The 23,839-nt window shown below is 42.7% G+C and overlaps 1 protein-coding gene across 1 annotated transcript; it reads left to right on the top strand.

Annotated features, from left to right (window-relative positions):
- Nucleotides 1–5,167: 5,167 nt before the first annotated feature.
- Nucleotides 5,168–22,292, top strand: cfap96 (cilia and flagella associated protein 96). Its single transcript, XM_034093481.2, has 8 exons — nt 5,168–5,296; nt 5,555–5,669; nt 18,611–18,830; nt 18,914–19,051; nt 19,239–19,314; nt 20,059–20,244; nt 20,394–20,557; nt 21,756–22,292. The coding sequence occupies exons 2-8, from the start codon at nt 5,564–5,566 to the stop codon at nt 21,808–21,810; spliced, it is 945 nt and encodes a 314-aa protein (XP_033949372.1). The 5' UTR covers nt 5,168–5,296; nt 5,555–5,563; the 3' UTR covers nt 21,811–22,292.
- The last annotated feature ends 1,547 nt before the right edge of the window (nt 22,293–23,839 follow it).

The following is a 23,839-nucleotide window of genomic DNA, read 5'->3' on the forward strand; positions in this document are numbered from 1 at the left end:
TGATTCAACACCAAGTGATTCGTTATACTCGGCAGAGGTACAGTTACTGCACTGTATGATGTTTTCACATGTGTTTCTTTTTTATTGAATATCTTAGTTTTGAAAATGGTCACTCTGAGTTTATCAAATGTTGTTTCACCCATATCCTTTGCAGTCTTGGACCGAGTAGGTGAGTCCTACCATAGTGGCGCCCATCTCAAGTACACTGTGCCTGTCATGCTGGTGTGACTGCCAGTGGAAGTGATACCAGCTCTGACATCAGATCATGAAACAGGAGTGAACAGTAACGCCTCACATTCTCTGACTCGTGGCGAGAAAGACCCACAGTCATCAGCAGCCCCATGTCTGTGTTTCAGATTCTCTGTTGAATACATTCACAATTGTTACCTAATGAGAAACTTCAGTTTACACATTAACAGAACTCCTTCATGAATCTCTCTGTGTTTCCTGTTGCTGTGAGCTTGCGTTCAGCTCAGCCTGAGATCTCACCTGTGGCGTTCGGGTGCTGTGGGATTGCAGGATTTCTGAAACATGGTGTGTCCACAACCTGTCCTCTGACTTCCCCCTCTTCGCTGGGTTGCCAGTTTTGGCGGGAAAGGGAGTATGACAAAGTTCTGCAATTGTTCAAATCCAACTATAGACCTATTTCTAATCTTCCGTTCCTCTCAAAAATTCTTGAGAAAGCGGTCGCAAAACAGTTGTGTGATTACTTAAAAAACAATGATTTATTTGAAGATTTTCAGTCTGGCTTTAGAACACATCATAGCACAGAGACAGCTCTGGTTAAAGTCACAAATGATATTCTAATAGCCTCAGACAAGGGACTTGTCTCTATTCTTGTTTTGCTCGATCTTAGTGCTGCATTTGATACTATCGACCATGATATCCTATTGCAAAGACTAGAGCACTTAGTTGGCATACAGGGAACTGCTTTAGGCTGGTTTAGGTCCTATCTATCTGAACGCTCTCAGTTTGTACGTGTTAACGATGAATCTTCCACGCAAACCAAAGTTAGCCATGGAGTGCCACAGGGCTCAGTGCTCGGACCTATTTTGTTCACATTATATATGCTTCCGTTAGGCAATATTATAAGGAATCATTCTGTAAACTTTCATTGTTATGCGGATGATACTCAACTATATTTATCAATCAAGCCTGATGAAATTAATCATCTAAATAAAATTCAAGACTGCCTTAAGGACTTAAAAACGTGGATGACCTTAAACTTTTTGATGTTAAACACGACCAAAACTGAAGTTATTGTACTTGGCCCGAAGAATCTACGAAACAAATTATCTAAAGATATACTAACTATGGATGGCATTAATTTGGCCTCCAGTGAGACTGTAAGGAATCTTGGTGTTATATTTGATCAGGATTTATCCTTTAACGCCCACATAAAATCAATTTCAATGACCGCCTACTTCCATCTACGTAACATTGCAAAAATCAGGCATATCTTGCCTCAAAACGATGCAGAGAAACTAGTCCATGCATTTGTTACTTCTAGGCTGGATTATTGTAACTCTTTATTATCAGGGAGTACCAAGAAGTCAATCAAGTCGCTTCAGCTGATTCAAAATGCTGCGGCTCGTGTACTAACCAGAGTTAGGAAAAGGGACCACATTACTCCTGTTCTGGCTGCCTTACACTGGCTCCCTATAGAACACAGGATAGAATTTAAAATTCTTCTTCTCGCCTACAAAGCCCTTAATGGGCAGGCGCCATCTTACCTTAAAGAACTCATTATACCCTACTGTCCTACTAGGGCATTGCGTTCCAAGAATGCAGGGTTGTTGGTTGTTCCTAGAATCTTTAAAAGTACAATGGGAGCCAGAGCCTTTTCTTATCAAGCTCCACATTTGTGGAATCAGCTTCCAGTTTGTGTTCGGGCGGCAGACACCCTATCCGTTTTTAAGAGTGCGCTTAAGACCTTCCTTTTTGATAAAGCTTATAGTTAGGGCTGATTAGATTCAGCCCCTAGTTTTGCTGATATAGGCTTAGTTTGTCGGGGGACATCTTACTTCTTCCTTCTCTCTGTCTATACCCGTGTACACTCATGTTCCGATTAACCCAGCTTCCCCAAATGTCTTTCTTTTTGGTGTCTATATACGCCGGGATCCGGAGTCATGGATGATCCTGCGGTCCTGTGTCCTGGATCGCGAGCGCTGGATCTTGAGTCGTGGCTGTGGTCCTGTATCATAGGTCCTGGATGGATATCCTCGTGGATTCATCTTCCTATTATACACACATGCATTTCCAAACATTTGGACTACCTATGTTGCAAATGTATTATCTTTTCAATTTACACACGGCATCTATTGCACGTCTGTCCGTCCTGGGAGAGGGATCCCTCCTCTGTTGCTCTCCCTGAGGTTTCTCCCATTTTTCCCTTTAAACTGGGTTTTCTTTGGAAGTTTTTCCTTGTACGATGTGAGGGTCTAAGGACAGAGGGTGTCGTATTGTCATACTGATATTCTGTACACACTGTGAAGACCACTGAGACAAATGTAACATTTGTGATATTGGGCTATATAAATAAACATTGATTGATTGATTGATTGAAATCACGTTGGGGGTTTTTCTAAAGCTCTGTTCAGACTGGATTAACTCATCTCGTGCACAATGGCTGTATATCCTATCACCCAATAATAATGACAGCTGCAGTTACTTTTAGCAAGAGAAAGGCCAGTTTAGGAACCCATGTCAACATGTGGCCATCAGCAGAGAGCTGCAGCTGCTGCGACTCGAGGTTTCAGTCATTATTCATTTACACTGGGGAAACGGTCTGCATTAAAAGTGAATGATATGTGATTAGCCGATGGTTGCCGTGCACTTATGTAAGTAAAGACAGCTGTCACTGGATTACTCTCATACTGAAGAGAAAGATATCAAAAGTGTTATGCATGTTGTGCATTTACATGGTCTGCAAAGGCTGCTTTCTGGATGGGGCTATAGTGTGGTACAACTCAACATGCCCCCCCCCCCCCCCCCACAAGCCTTCAATGTTAATACAACAGTTATGGGTGGTCAACAGGAGGAGTTAACACTTTAACCATCAATGTCTAGAAATGATAGAATATGTACGTTATACTGTTTATTACTTCCAAAATAAAGAATACTACACCTAGCAAAAAAACGATATACCTGTAGTAATGGTCAACCACATAACGCGTGTGTGTGTGTGTGTGTGTGTGTGTGTGTGTGTGTGTGTGTGTGTGTGTGTGTGTGTGTGTGTGTGTGTGTGTGTGTGTGTGTGTGTGTGTGTGTGTGTGTGTGTGTGTGTGTGTGTGTGTGTGTGTGTGTGTGTGTGTGTGTGTGTGTGTGTGTGTGTGTGTGTGTGTGTGTGTGTGTGTGTGTGTGTGCGTGTGTAGGTGTGTGTGCGTGTGCGTGTGTGTGTGTGTGTGTGTGTGTGTGTGTGTGTGTGTGTGTGTGTGTGTGTGTGTGTGTGTGTGTGTGTGTGTGTGTGTGTGTGTGTGTGTGTGTGTGTGTGTGTGCGTGTGTGTGATCTGCCCTCCCTGATTCTCCAAGTACGTTTGGCCATCAGAGACATCGCTCTGTCTCAATGTCTCTCTCCCTGTGTGCATGTTGTATGATGCCCTCTCTCCCTGTGTGCATGTTGTATGATGTCCTCTCTCCCTCTCTCTCCCTGTGTGCATGTTGTATGATGTCCTCTCTCCCTGTGTGCATGTTGTATGATGTCCTCTCTCCCTCTCTCTCCCTGTGTATGTTGTATGATGTCCTCTCTCCCTCTCTCTCCCTGTGTGCATGTTGTATGATGTCCTCTCTCCCTGTGTGCATGTTGTATGATGTCCTCTCTCCCTCCTTCATGTCTCTGTGTATTCTGTCTTTGTCCATCAGTGTCTGTGTTTAAACCCTGACACTCTCTTTCTGTTCCCCCTCTCCCTTGCTCTGTACTTCAGCGCTGCTTAATGACTCTCTTAAAGCTTTTATATTAGCAGAGAGCTTTAGTATCATCTCCTCTTATCACCAAGGCTGGCCTGCCCCCTTGTGGCAAAAGAGACAATATCTCAAGATTATCAAATTAGATCATTGTGTGTGAAATAATGCCCAAAATGTTCACTGGTTTCTGTGAGTTTAGGGCAAGATAAATAAATGAATGAAACAAAGCCTTACAGCGACACTGGGAATTGTTCTTTGGAAAGTGACACAAGAGCGGAGAGGAGCGGAGTGGTTACACAGTTCACAGTGTTCCACATCCACATGCTGCTAAGTTACTAAGTACAATTAAGTACATGTATTTAAGTACAAAACTGAGTACAATTACTCAACTGCTGGAATTGAAACACATTTGAGGCACTTTGTTCTCAGATCAAGGATTTGTCTTGTCTTCAAACATTATTACAAATCTTTCCCTAAATCTACTTTCCAGTCACAATAATGAATGGATGCAGCTGAGAAACACGGACTATAACAGTTCATATGCAACACAGTTTTTGTGTTGGGAGAAAATATTTATGTTAGAGCTGTTTTTTTAACAATTCAAACATAGGAGTACATAGTAATAATTCAGTGCAACGCAAAGGACAGTATGATGAAACCATAGAAGCTCTCCTGTGAAATGTGATCCTGCAGAATGGCTCAATGCCCCCCCCCCCTGCATGTAATGTAATGCTGCATGTTACAGGTGAGGCACACAAGCTTCCCTATTTTATAAATCCAATACCTCATCTGAATCCCATGCAAATGTTAAAATGTTAATCTACTTGCAGATGTGCACAAAGTAGTCCAGAAGTATTCGGATAAAAAAGTGTTGACATCAACATATTATTAAAATAACCAAAAGTAAGAGAACTCTTTAGCAGAATGATATGCGTTAGACAGCTGTTTTATATCCTATCGTGTTATCTTATATAAACTCTGTGTTGTCTTTTTTAAATTACAGAGGCTTTGCTCATAAAGATTATTTTACATCTGCAGGAAACAGCAGACATGTATGTTGTATTGGATGGAGATTTCTTTAACTACCCCTTGAAGAATGTGAACATTTGTATCGTAAAATGGTGTCGATCACAATCACTGTATTTCTACATAATTTAAATATATCAAGCATGCTCTTATTTTGAAGGCAACAGTGCCTTACTCAGGAAGGATGCTCCTAACTTTGCACACTTAATATTATTCCCCTTCTCCAAGGTAACCAACCTGTACACAGACAGACAGAGAGAGAGACACACACACACACACACACACACACACACACACACACACGCACACACACACACACACACACACACACACAGACCTTACTGTAGCTGCTATACGTCAACCACAGGTATGTTTAAATCTTTCTCTGTGCGCATCCCTACTGTAACGTTTACAGTTTTAAAACATGCTGTGTGTGTGTGTGTGTGTGTGTGTGTGTGTGTGTGTGTGTGTGTGTGTGTGTGTGTGTGTGTGTGTGTGTGTGTGTGTGTGTGTGTGTGTGTGTGTGTGTGTGTGTGTGTGTGTGTGTGTGTGTGTGTGTGTGTGTGTGTGTGTGTGTGTGTGTGTGTGTGTGTGTGTGTGTGTGTGTGTGTGTGTGTGTTTCCAGTGTTTAAAGATGCCATCAGGATATGTGAAGAATGACATGGAGCGTCTGGGTGTCTTCAAAGAGATGAGCTACATTTCTGTAGGAGACAAGTACACCGTGACCCCGCCCCACAACCGTGAGTGTCGGTCTGATTCCTTTAGCATGTGGCTCTGTGATAGTGGGATGATGTGCAACAAGGTGGACCGCCTCGTTGCACATTGATATTGCACCACAGTTGAGTTTTGTTGTTGTTTTTATTTGAATAATGTGTTCCTAAAAAAAGCCCTAGCCAAAGATTTGCTTTAATCAGTGAGATACATGACTAAAGACCTGAGGTGTTTGTTTCTCACGTGCCCTCAAATGCAAAAGCCTTGTGACCCCACATGGAGGTTTGCTGACCCCTAGTGGAGGTCGGAACCCATAGGTTGTGAACCAGTGGTCGGTCTTAACACTGTGAAATAATGTTGAAATGATGATGTGTCAGACAACCTCAGGGTGCTGACAGTTATTTTCATGTCTGTATTTTGACGACACCTTGTGATCGTGAATTCAATCAAATCCTCATCATATTATGTCACATTAACTTGGCTTTGCAGCTGTGACATTTTCAAACAATTTCAATTGGTGTAACAACTTATCATTTATTTCAAATAGATTTCACTCTTTGACTGATATGATTTATAAATATTCATGACATTCTCGGTCAAACATTTGTACAAAATTAGTCACTATTTCATTTTAAAAATTGCCAACATACAAACTTTATTTACTCTATCTATGAAACAGGAGTCTTTTAAACAGAATATTTAATTTGAGCTGTTTTAAAAGGAGATAGGCCTATGCATTTGCTAAATAATAAAAAAGCATATAATAAGAAAATAAGGATAAAATATCAGGATATCTAAAAAATAATCCAGATTGTTTTTTAAATTGCTAAAAATGTAAAATTATCCACATCATTTATTCAATTACTAGATATATAAAAAGAATCAATAACAGTATTGTTTAAATTGCTGGTTAATACAGTTGTAATGGCCATGGACGGCCACCAGGCGGAGGCAATGCCAGAGCTCAGAGTGACTGTTTCCTATTGCCTTTGCTAAAGGGGTGGCAGGACATCAGTGGCTTCTGTTGAGGTCAGGCAAACCTGATGGCGCCACCTTCATCGTGGTGGCAGAGCTTGTTCTCGAGGTTGTGACGTCCCTAACTGAGGCCATTTTGGCTGCTTGTACGGGCAGGAAGACGTCTGTCTCTGAGGAGAGCATCAGGTCCAGCCTGGGGGACGCATCTCCCAGAGTATCGCCCAAGCTGTGGACGCTGCGAGCCAGGTGGAGGACGACAGCGTGGAGCTTTGTGCAGCTGTCATGAGCACAGAGGTGGCAGAGAGCGTGAACTCTGCCCTCTCTACCCCGATGCACACTGCTGAGCGCGTCCCCCCCCCCCCCCCCCCCCCCCCCGCAGGCTCAACGTCATGGTGGGGCACACTTGCACAATGCTGGAGGCCTTTGCAGGAACAATTAGAATTGGGAGATGCCAACGTAGAACACGTCAGAGAAAATGAAGTCCCGCCCCCCTGGAGAAACCATTGGCGGATAACGAGGAGCCCAGAGCTGAGTCACCGGTCTCAGTGGTGTCCTTACTACTAGGAGGAGCAGAGTTGGTCAGGGGACTCAGTGACAGGAGCTGAGAAAAATCACCGATCCTGTCCTGGAGGATTTGCCTGACCAGGTTTATGCTCTGGTGCTCTCTGGAGATCGCCAACACCGCGATGGGCATCACAGCCCTTCTGACCCGGCAGGAGGAGAATCAGGAGAGGACGCATGATGGCAAGTCCACCAGTCAACACAAACAGGAGACCAAATGCAAGCAGGGCGTAAAGCTGAGGGTGAAGAACTGCTTGGCAAAGCGTTTTGCCAAAGCTTGGATTCATCGCATGGTGGTAAAGCTTAAAAAGAAATTCCACCCAGAGCCCAAAGCTGAAACTACAAAGTCCATGATGTCACTGATGAGCGGCGTAAGTGCTCTTCTCATGACTGAGGGAGGTGAAAAGGGAGGGAAAGAAATGAGTGTCTCTAAAAGGTTCAAGGACTGCTCCAGTGTCAAGCATTTAGTATTTACTCAGGCACTCTGCGACATGTCGTACAGACACATTGCTAGTGGTATGTCGCACAGTGACTTCCCAGAGCCTGTCAGGCACTCGTCCATCAGGACGTTGCTCGTTCCTCAGGTGCATGCCAACATGTACGCGGAGATCCGCAATCAGGCGTGGCGTTTCGTGTCGCTGATGAGCTGGTTTGTGAACACTCAGGTCGGCACCCAGAGTCAAAGGGTCCAACAGGCCATAATGGGGCCTGAGGCTCCGTTTCAGTCAGAGGCCTTGGTGGAGAGGGGCGAGGCTTTGGAGCGAGCCGCGCTTTGTGAGGAGAGAACTGCCAGTCCTTCGGAGGAGGACGCAAACAGGCAGCGAGACTTGAATAGAGTCTGCGTTCAGATTTATGTGGAGACCACGGGGGACACCATTAAGAGCCTCTTTGATAGAGTTTGGGCTGAGGTGCAGCAACTGGACTTTTACACCACCCCAACAACCTTCGCTGACCTTGACAAGATTGTTTACCAGCGCTTGGGCAAGAATGCGGGCTCTCCAGATATGTTCCTGGCCCGTTTGATTTTAAAGGACCCACGACTTGGATCTTGTATAGTCTGGTCCGTCGATCCCACCTCAGAAACATAGAACCATCTGCAGATTCTTTAGGTCTGTTGGAAAAGCCTTCTCCAACTGGAGGAGCGTTCAGTAAGTGAACTGTGCCGCAGGGGTCCTCCAGGTTTTCCCGCATTTTTGCATTTAACTGCAAATGAAAAACCTGTCGCGTGCAATATTTAGAGCATTTTAAGGTAGATCTCCACGGGTCTTTGTCCTTCTAAATCCACACGGGTTTCCTCCGTGTGAAAAATGTGCTTCGGTTTTCCCAACTGATTCCTGAAATCAAGTAAAAATATTCTAAGACTGGACATCCATTTTGAAGGATCAAATGTCATGGAAATTAGGAACATTTAAAGAGGAAGAATATTAATGATAACACAAGATTGTTAAAGGTGGGGTCATTTTGGAGAAACCAGCTCGAGTGCGCTAGAATTTGAAAATACACAGCCGGAAGAAATCTGCCACTTCCTCACAGAGCCCCTCCTCCAACATACACGATGACCAATGAGGGCACGAGATAAGTTTGTGCCCAGATGGAAGGCTGACAGGCAGGTAGGCCATCCAGTTACTTTAGCCGGGCCGGCTCAGATGATTGGTCGTGCTTTTTACAGTACTACGGCTTCCACAGATGACATTTTTTATGGATTTTTGTCAAAGCACTTCAGATATTCATTGCTATCGGGATGTTAAGAGCATTCCATGGAATATAACAAAAAGTGTTTCTCGAGCCGGTTTCTCAAACTTACCTACCCCACCTTTAAGTAAACTGTATTAGCACTAACAGTATGCACATTCATTCAATACAAACATCTTATAACTGATTCAATTTAATAAAGTAAAATACTTTAACTGAAATAAAGTGCAAAAGCAATTAATTTACAGGAATTGTCCTCAAAGATTTTACAGTAAAACACTGTAATGTTACAGATGCTTCCTCTCTTTTCAAAATCCATTGTCTTAAAAAGTTACATTCAAATACCTTAAATAAAGTTCTGATGGAAAAACTGTTTTTTACATTTTTTTTATTAGATTTTTATGATCAAACACTAAAATAAATACAGAACCTAAAGTTCTACAGGGAGAATACTGTTATTTTACTGCTTTTTTCTAACATTTTCCAATCAAACACGTTCAACAAAATGACAGCACAAAATGTTCTGTAGGGAACAATTACTCTGAAAACTTAAAATATAAAAATATTTGTAGAATTATACAACCATTAATGAATACAGCATTTCATATTTAAATATCTATAAACAGTAGAAACAAAAAGTAAGTGCAAATCCTGACTGACTGAATCAAGGGAACTTCCTTCACTGTGCAAAACACAGCAGACTCAGACTCCGAGCCGTAACCTTATAGTCTAGCAGCAAGTCCTCAAAAAAGGCTTTAGCTTTCGAGATACCCCTACCCGAGGTATAGCACAAACACAACAATGATTTTTCTTATCTTTAGGGTCTCCCATTAATGAAATTGATTGTTGTCAAATTTTATTTTGGTGGAAAACGTTTTTTTTTGTTGTTCTTTAGAACTACCCCAATCCCTGTAAAAGAGCCAAATTAGACCAGGCCGAATGTGGGAATGGTGACTAAAAAAAGCCCATAGCTTGAGAATGATGACTCTTTTCCTCTTCAGATTTGCTGATGTATGAACCAGGTGGCTGTCCTACATCACCAAATAGTCAGACAATTATTTAACTAAAAATACTGAATTATAGCCCTGTAAACTTAGCTTTAGTTTAGACGGAAATTGTACTTTTTCACTTTTCTCTCATTTATCAGAAAAACAGAAATCCCTAAAAAATATACCATTACTGAATTGTCTAGGGTGCTATTGAACACTAACCAGTAGGTGCTATTGAACACTGACCAGTAGTTGTATGGAAATATCTGGTACAGTTCTATTGCAAATGAGATGTCTTTAGACACAGGCCTACCTCTTCTCTCAGACAGTCAAACTCCGAATGGGGGATAAGTGGCATAATAGCCGATAAGTTAAGAATGCTCACTCTGATGGTCATTATATTTGGAGAGGGAAATACCAGGTGGCTGAACTACATCACCAAATAGTCCGAATAAGAGTAACCCAATACAATAAAGTCTATTAGTTCTGAATTGTGAGCCTCTAAAACATAGGTGTAAATAGTACAGGTTTAATTGAAACTGGAACCTTAATTCAAAGTACAGTATACAAATCATCAAATAATTCTGTGAGAGGTCAAGTATATAGATACTAGAATATAATGTTGAATGTCAGGTTCCTCAGAAACGTTAGGGGACACATGTTGACATTCTGCACAGCAGGTGCAGAGCTCCGTACAGGGAAGGCCAACAGAGAGGCACTTCCCACTCTCTCCACACTTTGCATCTTTGCAATACAAGTGAGTAATGTCTCTCACTTCTGTAGGTTCTGGGGTTTTGTAAATAGCACTGGTTGAAGGGCCCCATCTCTGACGATCCACCCCTTTCCAACAGGACTCCATATCAAGGGTTTGGGTTCGGGCTGTGACACCATATCGCTGTCTGAAACATTGCTCTTTGCACATGTTGTTGAAATGCATCCTCGGTTGGCAGCAGATTTTCCGAGGCTGCATCTGTTGTTGATGCAATTATGAACCTCAGTTCATCCAAGTGTGTGCACATCAGTCCAATTTCCTTTTTTCCATATAGCAGAAGCGCAAATTCTCTTGCGACTGGCAAAGACTCTTCCAAGCTGGCAGAGAGTCCAAAATGGGCCAGATCTTTGAGCTCGCTGAGATGGGTCTTGGGTGTAACGCGTTACTGTAATAATATTACTTTTGTCGGTAACGGAGTAGTGTAACGCGCTACTTTTATAATATAACTAGTGAGTGATTCTGGGTGCCACTAGTTAACTAGTTCTGCTTCTTTTTTGTAACTAGTTAACATGTCAGAGCTTTTGCAGCGCACTAGTTCACTTGTAAGACTTTTAGCGTCACTAGTACGGTCAGAGGGCCACTAGTAGTGTTGTCACGATACCAACATTTTGGTTTCGATACCGATACCAAGTCAAGAATTGCGATTCCGATTCTTTTTCGATACTTTTCTTAAAAAAAGGGAAACAGTTTTAAATGTAATTATTGTGCTTTATATTTCACACCAGAACCATAACCACATTGGTAAGTTAGCTAAAAAGATAGCCATATTAGACAGTTATCATTGCCATTAAAGGTGGGGTAGGTAAGTTTGAGAAACCGGCTCGAGATCGCTAGAATTTGAAAATACACAACCGGAGAAAATCTGCCACTTCCTTACAGAGCCCCTCCTCCAACACACACGAACGCGCACATGACCAATGAGGGCACGAGATAAGTTTGTGCCCAGATGGAAGGCTGACAGGCAGGTAGGCCATCCGCTTAGCCGGCCCGGCTAAACGGATTGGTTGTACTTTTTACAGTATTACGGCTTCTACAGATGACATGTTTGTATGGATTTTTTGTCAAAGCACTTCAGATATTCATTGCTATCGGGATGTTAAGAGCATTCCATGGAATATAACAAAAAGTGTATCTCGAGCCGGTTTCTCAAACTTACCTACCCCACCTTTAATTTCCTCGGCAAACTACGAAAACGTTAATTTGTCACAAAATAAATTACACTGGTTTGACTTAGATTTGAGGGCATGGATTGAGCATGATGTAATTATGTTATCTATCACATTCGATAACCTTTCTGTCTTTAAATTCTTTAAACAGCTATGGATGCCGGTCAGCGAGGTGCTTAGCCAGTCTGATGTGTTGGCTCCCTTGGTTTGCAGGGATCTAAAACATGTCTGACAGACAGGCCTCGTGGTGTCCGTAGGCTTGCCCTCACTGTCAGAGATATCGCTCAAATACTTCCAAATTTAGCTTCTGGCGTCTTCTTTGTCAACAAGCCGAGGCGCAGCGGCAGTTGCACTCCCACACGCAGCCATGCTTCTCGTTTTCTCACATGCTCTGGCAGCTAGCGCGTGCACGAGAGAGGGGAGGGACTTAGCGCGTGCTTGAGGGGGGAGGGACTTCAGGCACGGCTGCAGGGAGTGGAAGCAGAGCGCTGAACACACACGGCTCTTATTAAAACGGCGCTTTCTCACCGGAGTACTTTCCCCCGTCATTCTTAAAGTACCGATACTAATGAAACGGAGGAATCGTAACGTTTTTAACGGCAGGGTATCGCGGTACCTTTCAAGTATCAGTACACCGTGCAACACTAGTCACTAGTTCATCAAAAAGGTTACAAGTTGGGACTTTGGTGTTACTAGTGCTGCTCCTGGCTTATGTGCTAACTAGTCGAACAAAAGTGCCACTAGTTGCTGAAAAAGAGTGCCAAACTAGTTTGACCATATATCTAACAAGTTAAATCAAAGAGCCAACTAGTGTAGGCAGCCGCCATCTGATATCAAGGATATGGAATAAATACTCAAATGGCTTGCCATAGCCGTCGTGACCCAGCCTCCTTCTCAGGGGTCCCTGTCATCACATGACGTCTCAGCAGTGTTGGATGCACACGACACTGGAGGTGTCGGCCAAGTGAGAGGAACAGGACCAGCTGTTTTTCAGGTCGCTGGTGTCGACCAGACTTCCTCTCTAACGAAGAGTGAACTTGTTAATCTCCAAGAGCAGGATGATGTCATAGGCAGGGCTCTCTATTACATCCAGCGCCGCAGGAGACCCACAAGACGTGAGCGTGCTGCTGAGTATCGCGGAGTGTCAAAACTGCTAAGACACTTGCCCAAACTCTCCGTCAAGGATGGCATTTTGTGCAAGGTAAAGAAAGACAGACAAATGAACACGACAATCCACCAAATTGTGGTTCCAGACTCCCTTAAGGCCCAAGTCCTCAATGGCATACATGACTCGGCTGGTCATCAGGGACAGGCCCGCACGCTTTCTCTTGCCAGGCAGAGATTCTTTTGGACAGGGATGGAACGTGACATCATCAATCATGTGAGAAATTGCTTCTGATGTGTGGTTGGAAAAACACCTGAGCCTAACGACCGTGCTCCTCTTGAAAGCATTTGCACCTCTGAACCGATGGAACTAGTCTGTATTGATTTCTGGACTGCTGAACAGACTGACAAAAAGTGTGTGGATGTTTTGGTAGTCACAGATCATTTTACTAAACTGTCTCATGCAAAAATCAGTCAGCTAAGCACGTCGCTCGTCGACTTTGGAATGACTTTTTCTGCATATATGGTTTCCCCAAACGCATCCATTCAGATCAAGGAGACCATTTTGAGAGTCAACTCATTAAAGAGCTCATGGAGGTGGCTGGCGTCCAGAAGTCACACACCACCCCTTACCATCCTATGGGGAATGGAGTTGTCGAGCGGTACAACGGAACACTTGGGAGCATGATAAGGGCCCTGCCTCCACATTCCAAGGCCAGGTGGCCACAAATGCTCCAAATGCTGACATTCTGTTACAATTGCACTGAGCATGAAACAACAGGCTTTGCACCTTTCTTTCTCATGTTTGGGAGGACCCCACGTCTGCCAGTTGATGTTGTGTTCCAGCACGCCCTCTCTAGCAGTGCTGTTGTTGGCCATTGTGAGTTTGTTTCCCGCTTAAAACGTGACCTGGCTGAAGCTGCTCACATTGCCCGGCAGAACAGTCGGACTGAACGGGCACGTCAGGCAAAGAACTACGACCGCAAAGCAAAAGGGTCACCTCTCACTATTGGTGACAGAGTCTTGCTTGCAAATCGTGGTGAGAGAGGGAAAAGAAAGATTGCAGACGGATGGGTTTCCACAGTTTATGAAGTGATATCTGTGAAGCCAGGAATCAATGCGTACTGCATTAGAGACCCTGTGACGTCAAAGGACAAAGTTGTTCACAGGAATCTCCTGCTTCCGGTGAGCTTTCTCGATTCGATGAAGATCTTGAGTCAAGCTGCTCTTCTGTCGCTGGAAGTGGACAAAGTGACCCAGTGGTTTCTCTTGCTGCACAGGACAGTGAGACCAAGACAGTTAACTGGCTCCTGCAGATGGATGATGCAAATGATGGGGATGAGATAGCCAGCCAGCCTGATTGTTCTTCAGTTGTGGCTGTGAGCACCTTCAGAAGCAGAAGAGTCTCTGATCTCATGTTGTGTGTGAGGTTTTGAATCCCTCAGACTCTTTCGTACGTGTTCAGGGCCGTCCCTCCCTCATCATCAGGTCATGCAGACTGCGTGGGGCCTCAGCTTGCGGAGGTATTACCATGGTTGGCAATGGAATACCATGGTGACCATGGTTACGTTTCGCAGGGGCTGACACAATGGTTATTTGTGAGGACAGTAGCTATACAACACACACACTTGTCACTGTGGGCAAACAAGATTACATGGAACATAACTTTACACAAACAAGTGTTGGATTGTGCATTACAAGAACAAACCTTTTATAAACGGACAAAATGTTTTGCACAACAGCATAGGAATACCTGATTTGTGATGTAATATTTTAATATGAGACAATATAGTGCACCATATAGCTTAAAAGTATGTTAATGTGTTTTAGTTATTGCTTGCCTCCTGTTTGCAATCTGTTGTTTTCATGCAAATGTAGAACCACATTCTAATACTCTCCAGAGGGGTACACTACAAGCAGGTCTTCCGAGACGAATTAGATCCATTTGCAAGTAAATGCTTATATTTGCAACACTGCTAATTACATCATCGATATGAAAAGAACCGATAACCATTTTATAGTTTAAGTGACCGAACTGGTTTATCACTAATACAAAATGCTATTTGCCCTACAAGACTGCTCATCTACTGGAGCATTACCTTTTAAAAGCTGACACAAAAGGACACATTGCACCTTGCACAGTGAACAATGAGCCAAGTTTAATGGTTATTTTCACATAACATTTTCTCACATGAAAATTGAGCTAAGACTAAATCTTTAGTATTTGAAACATATAACTCTCCTTCCAGCAATACCTTGGTACGACAGAGGATTAGGGCCACACACAAAAGAAAAGATAGGAGAATAAAGTCATAATTACGAGATTAAAGTCGCTATGTTAGGAGAATAAAGATGAAATTATCCCGGGGGCTGAGGGGTCGTTGCAGCAGATCTTCAAGGAAGTTATATTGACAGATTGGAACTGGAACGGATCAATAACTCATCAATAAAACGTTGCTAAAACACAAACTAACTACCGTAATAAGGTAAACAACTATCCACAATCCAATTTCATCAAAACAACCTCACGGCGGGTCTGAAGTTGTTTGGATGAAATTGGATTATAGTGGGACTCAGATGTCATGGCAGCATCTTCATGCAGAGTCCCTGCCTCAGTGGAAATCTTGTGGATGAAGAAGGACCAAGTTTAATCACTAAACATCCAGAGTAGTACACAAATGCTTTACTGGCTAGTAAATGTCAGGAGTTTGGAAGTATTTTAAAATTGAAAGCATCGGCAGTGTAACAGCCAGATGCAATGTTTGCAAGGCGGAGGTTCCGCGTGGTGGAAAGAACAGAGCTACGTTCAACACGACCAATCTAATACGCTACCTGAGAAACAAACACCAACAACAACACGGCGAGTACACAGCGGCCACTCAGGTAACGGCACTGAAACAACCGACACTTTCAGAGACTTTTAAAAGGAGAGAGAAACTGCCCCAGAACAGTGAAAAGGCCAACACAATAACAGCCAAGATAGCTGAATTCATCGCGTTGGATGACCAGCCGTTATCTGTTACCTTTTTTTTCTCTCGAGCCGTATCTGGCCGTGCAACACTTACAGTGTCAAATAGCCTACTATGCAGAAGTATTATTTTAAGCAACACATTAAGTTGACGAAACACTCAACTCAAATGTAATTATGTTAATTATTTAATTATTAAGTCAGATCACTCGTGTCTTAGATGAGGCAGTGATATCATAAACCTGTTAATGTAGGCCTACGCATTGAAACACTCGCAAGTCATGGATGTTTAAAGTTTAACTTCTTCATATTTGTCTAATATTATAATTTCATTTTCATTAATGAAGTATGACGCTGCGCTGTCAGTACGCTTGTCCATGTTTTTGATTATTGGTCAAATGTTGCTAGCCCCGCCCCTTGAACGCGCTCTCAGCCGGACAGAGAAACCCTGGGTTGATTTACTGAGTTGATAACCAGCGTCATAGGACCGCTTAGCGAGATCTAGTTTGTTAGGATTAGTTAAGATAACTCAAACATATCCAGGGTCTGTTGAACTGGCTTCGTCGTACAGTTTACAGGTGGCTGCATAGCAGCGCTAATGTCAAAGACACAAACATTATACATTATATTTAAATGTTACCAGGATGCAGTGAAAAAAATATTTGGGAAGGCTTAGCCTTCCCTAGCCTACAGTACCCGCCGCCCCTGCCTTCACCACAACTGGCTACAACAACTGGCGCCATGCTCTTGTACGTGATAAGGGACTGGGAAGGCATGAATCAAGCAAAGAGCACATAGATCCATAGATCTCTTAATGTTGCTCTCAAAGTTCACCAGATTGATACTTTTAACTTCAATATTTAAACAAAAATCTTCCAGGGGAGCATGCCCCCGGACCCCCCTAGAGGGTGTTAGGACCCCCCCTAGAGGGTGTTAGGTCCACTCCCCACTTATAAAAATAGCACTTTACCACTGCACCCTCTCTAATCTCGGATGCGCCCTGAGTCATTTTGTTCTGGAACCGGGGCGGGCCTGGATGGAGGAGGGTTACAGTATCCAAATGTAATGTGGTGTTACTGGGCTGTGCAGCTGAGAACTATTATGTTCTATGTTTCTACAAAGGCTGCTCCTCATTGGACTGAAATGGACTCTCATAGTTTGAATCTACCTCTTCCCTTATGTATTCAGATACAGTGAGAAACTTGAGCAAACAAACACAAAGTTCAATTGTAATACAAATGATAAAGATCTCATATGATGTGAAAAATATTTCAAAGAACCACATACATTATCACCATACAGTCCAGGGTGGGGTGTTCATTCTTTTGTGCAGACGCAACTTTCAATGATTGGAGTCAAAGGGACTCAAAACGATCTGCCTTTATTTGGCAGACTCGAATGTCATGACGTCCTTTGATGAGATGAGGTGTACATTCAATCTTGATAAAAAACATTTCTTTAAATACCTCCAGCTTACAAGCTTAGTTAAAGCTACTCAGAATGATGCCCTTAGGAGACAACAACAATGATGATTAAGGACAGCCTGAGAAAGGGTATCATATGAGAGTTTTACAATATGCTCTAATCTTTCTAATTTGAGAATTCACATATGCATGGAAGGACAGCCTGCAGACTGACGTTTCAGATAGAGTGGCGAAGTCACGCCCATCTACTTCCGGTCCATGGGACCTTATTTCGGAAATATTATGTATTGACGTCAATGAAGAGATGGGTCTTGCTCGTTCTTTCGCTTCCCGTCTGATGAAAGGACCGGGAGTGTCTGGATCAAGTTAGCTACCTAGCTAGTAGCAAGCACGTTAGTTAGCATTACAGTCTTAGCTTTGTCATTTTTATTAGCCTTAACATGTCGAAGTAACATTAAGTAACCCAAAATGTTAAACAGTAAGAGTAGTAGTCATATTTCGTGAACCCTTTGAAGAGTACTGTCACACCAGTGTTATCATTCTATAATACACCATTTAAGCCCGGGGGAGAAATGCTAACGCTACATTAGCACCGGCGATCTGTTCTACTTCATGCTATCTGCACAAATGGTTGACATTTGATCAGGCAGTTCAGAGAGAATCAAAGGAAGGCAGGCAGGCAGGCAGCTTTGCATGACATTCTTCTGATAGTGAGGGTAGTCAATCCCTTTTTTGACAAGACAGTAGTGGTGGCCATCTTGGTGACGTGTGTTGTTGTGCGAGTCTGCGAGACCGGAGATGTAGTTCATTGATCGTTTCACACAAACAAATGTGTTACATTTTTTTTTTTTTTACTTGCAAAATTATCTTTTAAATTGACAAACATCATATGTGTAATTCGTGGCACAATTCAAACGGGATCGAAAGATAATCTTTCTCTCTCCATTGACTTCAATACATAATTTTTCCGAAATAAGATCCCATGGAGCTCCCCCGGAAGGGGAGGGACTTCGCCTCTCTATTGGAAAAAAGCTTGGATTGCTGCTCATACCAGGTCTAATAATACTAAAACTAATACAGTATAACTGATTGAACATATGTGACCCCGGTTGGGGGGCTTCTGCGTTTTGCCCTGTGGACCACAGTAGCTATTACACATTTTTTGTAAGGCTGTGTTGCGTAAACTTACCAACTTTTCAATTGTGATACAACATGAACACCGCTACCTACATTGTAGCAAAGTTATATTCATATGTATATTTGCATCTCTAAAGACACAAGGGTACATGTAGATCTCATGTCTTTCATCTGAAATCCAGGTCCTTTTAATGAGTCGGCCCACCACAGCAGACAGATGCTGGCGGGGGTTTCTAAACAGCGATGTGCTCTACAGAACGGCTTCTTCGATCAGTCCTTCAAACGGATATTTGAGCGAGAAGCTCTGAGTGACCCTGTGAGACTGGCCCGACAGAACCGCAACCAGCAGAACAACAAGAACCTGGGCAAGGCCTTCTTGCCCTGTAACAGAGTCACACAGCCGTGAGAGATTACACACACACACAGACAATAACACACACATATACATGTATGAGTCCTCTCACGGTCGTATCGTCTCCCTCCAGCTGTGGGTCAGGCAGTTACTACGGGACTCTGTCAGGACCGTTGGAGGCCATGAGTCCGCTGTCAGTCACACAGAAAGCCCACCGCTCTCCTGGACGCAACATCGTCACCTCCCCCTCCAAGAAAGGCAGTGGTTACAGGTTTATGGCAAGAACTCTTACATAAGCACAGCATAATGTAACTTATTGTTTTCTGTATACTCTGGAACAACTAAGATACTACAGTGTGTCCTTTTCTTTTCTTATAAACCGTCAACTCAAACATATTTGTTTAAATATCACGAACAGTTCTAAGGATGCTATGGCTAACCTATCACTTCTCCTGCAGCTATCCCAATGTGACTCTCTCCAGAATTGAGTTGTATGCGTCCGACCCGTACAGCAGAACCAGAGAAGTTCTAAAGGTAACGCTTTTAAAATAATTCTGGATTACTATGTTATACCTTTGGGCCTTATATTACTTTTTAGTTTCGGAGATTATTTATCTTGGTTATTATAATACCGTATTCACCAAAGTACTGACATTGATGGATGTGGTAACACAACAACTTTCTATGAAGAAGTCAGAGGGGGCAACAAACTAGACAATCAGCTGATCAGATGTGGTGGTAAATAAATCAGGAGGTTATAAAAATTATTTGGCAGGTTTATTAAGTTTGCCTTTACTGTAGTCAGTTGTAAAAAATGCTCAAGGACATTTGTCTTATTTGTTTCTAACTTATCCCTTTTTTATTGGACAAGGTAGAAAATCTGTCAAAAAAGTTTGGATCATTTTTGTTTCTTTTCCTGCTTTAGCGACAGTTAGCTCCCCAGGTGACATATACCCTGTCCTATAAAATGACATACATATATAAAGTTGTGGCCATGTCGACCATCCTAATGTGTACCATCGACACCCGTTTTATTATTGTCTGTAAACCTCCCATGTGGAGCAGTTTACGCTTTGAAACAAAAGCTTCATTAAAACTGGATGGTGACAAAGTAAAATTATTTCATAGAAATCCTTTGTAAAGACATTACGGTGAATTACGCATTTTTACCATTTCATTATAAACATTTGCTTTAATAAGAACTACTTACATCAATTTAGAAATATATTTTCAACCTTGAGTTAAGAATAAATGTTAATGTGTTTGTGTATGGTACAGAAGGAGGCAGCAATCCATCACTCCAAGTTAAAAGATGGCCCCTTCAGACTCAACCTCCATCCAAGAGATTATTTCCAAGGCAACCCATACCGCAGTGACAAGCCCCTCCCACCCGCAAACAAGCCCCTCCCATCTGACCAGAAGATGTCTGTAGTCCCCTTCAAGCCCCCGTCCCCCAACAAAAAGGTAATTCCTCCGTCTGCTGCACCACTGCAGGGTCAGAGGGAAAAAACTGTTTCTGGCCAAGTGGCCATTCTTTAACCCGCGATATATCTGTTGTATATTTAACTTTTTCACTTGTATCTGTGTATTTGTGTGGCTCTATCTTGTGTCAGATAGGAGGAATGAAAGCTGGGACGTTTGGCTCCTACCCCATGCATTCTGCTGATCCATACGCCCTCCGCCGATCCAAACAAGCTGTCCAGGAGCCAGTGTTCTATCCGGCTCCTGGTCCCAAGAGCGTACCTGTCAAGAGTATCATCTCTGTCAATGTGAACAGGTTTGACCCCGACCTCTATTCTTCTTCTTGCCTTTATTTTGTTTCACTTGGAATGCTTTCAGGTGCCACAAATCATCTCAACTGTCTAATTTGAGTTGTAATCTTTTCTTCTGATGCTGCATTTACTGAGATGTCCTCTTTTGACTCATTAGAAGTAGCAGAAACAGGCCTTTAACAGAACATCAGTTTATGACATTAAAGGTCTCCTATTATACTGTTTTTCATAAATATATTATAGTTCTCAGATATATACAAAACAGGACTCTGAAGTGTTTGGCTGAAATACCAAACAGATCATGCGTTGTAGCATCCCATAAACCCCTCTGTTTCAGCCCTGTTTCAAACGTGCTGATTCTCTGTCTTTTACTTTAGATGAAAATAAGGAGCCACTCCCCACGCCCCTCTGAGAGAGATTTGGTTAAGAGAAACACAATGGTGCTCTAGGAGATTCAGGTGATAAGGTGGGGGTGGGGTGTTACCTTGGTTGGTGATTGGCTAATGGTCACACAAGCCAAAAAATCGTTATGACATCATAAAGTGGCCAAAATCTGATCAGCTGATTTTCAGACAGGTTTTTATATAAATGGATTGGAAGGCTTCAGTAGAAGCTGCTGGGAGTCCCAGCATAGGGTGCGTTGAAGCTTGCCGGCAGGCATGTCTGACGCTCGACCAACAACCAATCACATGAATCTCCCGCCCCGGACACACAAGCAGCGGTTTGATTGGCTCGAGCTTGTACTGGCATATGATTCGATTGGCTGACGCTTCCGTCGTTACGCTTTGCTCTCACAATGCAGTTCAGTCGAAGCGTGACGTCACCCAATTCAAAGTGAATGGGAAGAAGCATTGAAGCTTCAATGCACGCCGCCGTGTGTAAACTCCGTAATCCTAACCCAGGATGGGAGCAACTACAAAATATGTCAATCACTTTTAAAAGTGTAGTAAATGAAGCCACATTACATTTTCACCCTGAATGAGAACCAACAACCTCCGGTAGAGGCAACATCTGTTTCCATACCATAATTTGTATTTTCCCATTTTCTCAAGATATCCTGAAGGCTTAATGTCTTATATGTCAATGTTATTGTCAGTTAGCAATGCTGCTGTTGTTGTTGCATTACAAGTATGTGTGTGTGTTAATTAGCTTTACTAAAACAGTCTAAAGACATTTGAGCTAAAAGTAAATGTTCTCTTTCAGGAATGTGCACTCTTCAAACTACACCTCAACTGTTCCAGCTGTGATGACCTTCTGACTACATTACCCACACTGCAGAAACTGCAGACCTTACTCTAATCTAATATTTAGATTTGAAGTCTAGTTAGTCTTTGTGTGAGCACAAGTGCTTAATTGCTTTCAGAAGATACTAAAGCATCCTGAAGTAAATGTTATTTGTACTAGTCTTTATAAACAACTATATTGACGTTTTTTTAAGTAGGTGGTAGGGGACCTGTCTGTGAAAAATGGAAGACCAACACTGCCTGATTTTTGCGACCATCAATCATAATATTTCTTGGTATAGAACTCTTGAAAACCGGAAGGGGAGGGACTATGCCATTCAATAGAGAGCCGAAGTCCCTCCCTTTCCGGGGGACCTCCATGGGACTGTATGTATTTAAGTCAATGGCGAGAGAAAGATTATCTTTTGAATTGTGCCACGAAGAATTACACATATGATGTTTGTCAATTTAAAAGAAAATGTTGCAAGTCAAAACAATTAAATGTGTTGTAAAACTGTGAAGTAACACTTTTTCTGTGTGTGAAACCGCTCTGTTAGCAGATTTAGACTCATACCATTTGTCTCTCTGCAGCAGAAAGTTCAGCCATTCATCACGGCGTTATTTATTAGATGCACACAAGTCAAGAGACTTAAGGACAGAGAGAGAAGGGGCGTGACTTCCAACGGTCTTATACCCCAGGTAGTGACATCACAATCATGTGCTACAGCGCTATCCAATGAACACAGTAGTAGTCGCAGCTACTTACATAAACAATATGGTACACAGTATTACATGGAGTCATACAATATACATGTCTCTGTATGTTATACCTCAACACGCTCAATGAACTACATCTCCTGTCTCGCACAACACACCAAGACGGCCGTCAAGTTAGCACATTTCACGAAAGGTATTAAACGAGGAGAAAATCACTACACGTCTGGGCATGTTGAGAGCATAGACTGTATAAATGGACGTAGTGTCCGTAACGTCACCCATAGGATTCTGCAGATTATTAGACGGAGTCGGCCACTAACGTCTCGACAGTGACGTCAGAGTCTAACTCCCGCCTGCTCCAGCCTGATCAAAATAAGGGCAAAGAGGCGGAGCCGTGGCGGGACCTGCTGCCACCGAGCTGGAAGTTCCAGAGCTAGCTCAAGCTAAGAAGCTAAGCTAACATGAAATACATGCATGCCAAGTTACTGCTTGGCACTTTGGTTTTGATAAAACAGTGTAGTTCCACTATATAAACATTACATTCATAATCAAACGAGACAATCTGCAAGAGAATTAGCTATTTGTTGTTATTCTTAATGCTTATCATTCACATGTTAATACAATTAAATAAGTACCGATACATACATGCAGAACAATTGTGGTGATGTTCAGCTTAATAAGCCTTGTTCAACATCATTTATTTAACTAATACTACAGCGGGCTGCAGGCGAACCAAGTCCGCGTTTCACTGCATTCCTTGATCTCCAGTTATAACGCCAGACTCCGCCGCCCGGAGCTAACGGCTCCGTTAGCTCCGGCGGCCACCACTGGGATAATTGGGTCCCCTTATAACGTTTGCTCCCATTTAGCATAATGGCCGTCATATCCATAGACTATAAAAGTCTTACCCAAGGCTGAATCATAAACTAAACTGTATATGTGCATGGGCATTGCAGCCATTATATGAGGGTGGGACAAGTCCCCCCCACCTTTTAAAATTATTAGTTTAGACCCCCCCCCACTTTTACTGTCCACTCGCCACTCTGAGCGCTGTGTTAAAAGTTAAAGTTAAAGCCTTTTATTGTCACTATACACAGAGTATAACGAGATTCAGAGTGCAACTCTGTCCCGGTGTGCAAAAAATACAAACAAATACATAACACCAAAAAACACAGCAATTGGACATACAATCATATGGGGGAATAAATAGTTAAAAATATTGACATAAAAAATAGTATATAAAGTGCATTAAAAGTGTGTGTATGTGTGAGAATGGATACAGTTATTGCATTATGTGTGGTGGTTGAGCAGCCTGACGGCCCAGGGGGTAGAAACTGTTTTTGAGTC

The sequence above is a fragment of the Pseudochaenichthys georgianus genome, chromosome 10 (genome assembly GCF_902827115.2).
Source record: "Pseudochaenichthys georgianus chromosome 10, fPseGeo1.2, whole genome shotgun sequence".
NCBI classification, from domain to species: Eukaryota; Metazoa; Chordata; class Actinopteri; order Perciformes; family Channichthyidae; genus Pseudochaenichthys; species Pseudochaenichthys georgianus.

Excerpts from the sequence above, each read along its gene's own strand:
- cfap96 (XM_034093481.2), top strand. The coding sequence starts at position 5,564 with ATGCCATCAGGATATGTGAAGAATGACATGGAGCGTCTGGGTGTCTTC. Across the intron at positions 19,052-19,238 it reads AAGAAAGGCAGTGGTTACAG|CTATCCCAATGTGACTCTCT; the intron begins GTTTATGGCAAG and ends CTTCTCCTGCAG. Across the intron at positions 19,315-20,058 it reads GAACCAGAGAAGTTCTAAAG|AAGGAGGCAGCAATCCATCA; the intron begins GTAACGCTTTTA and ends TGTATGGTACAG.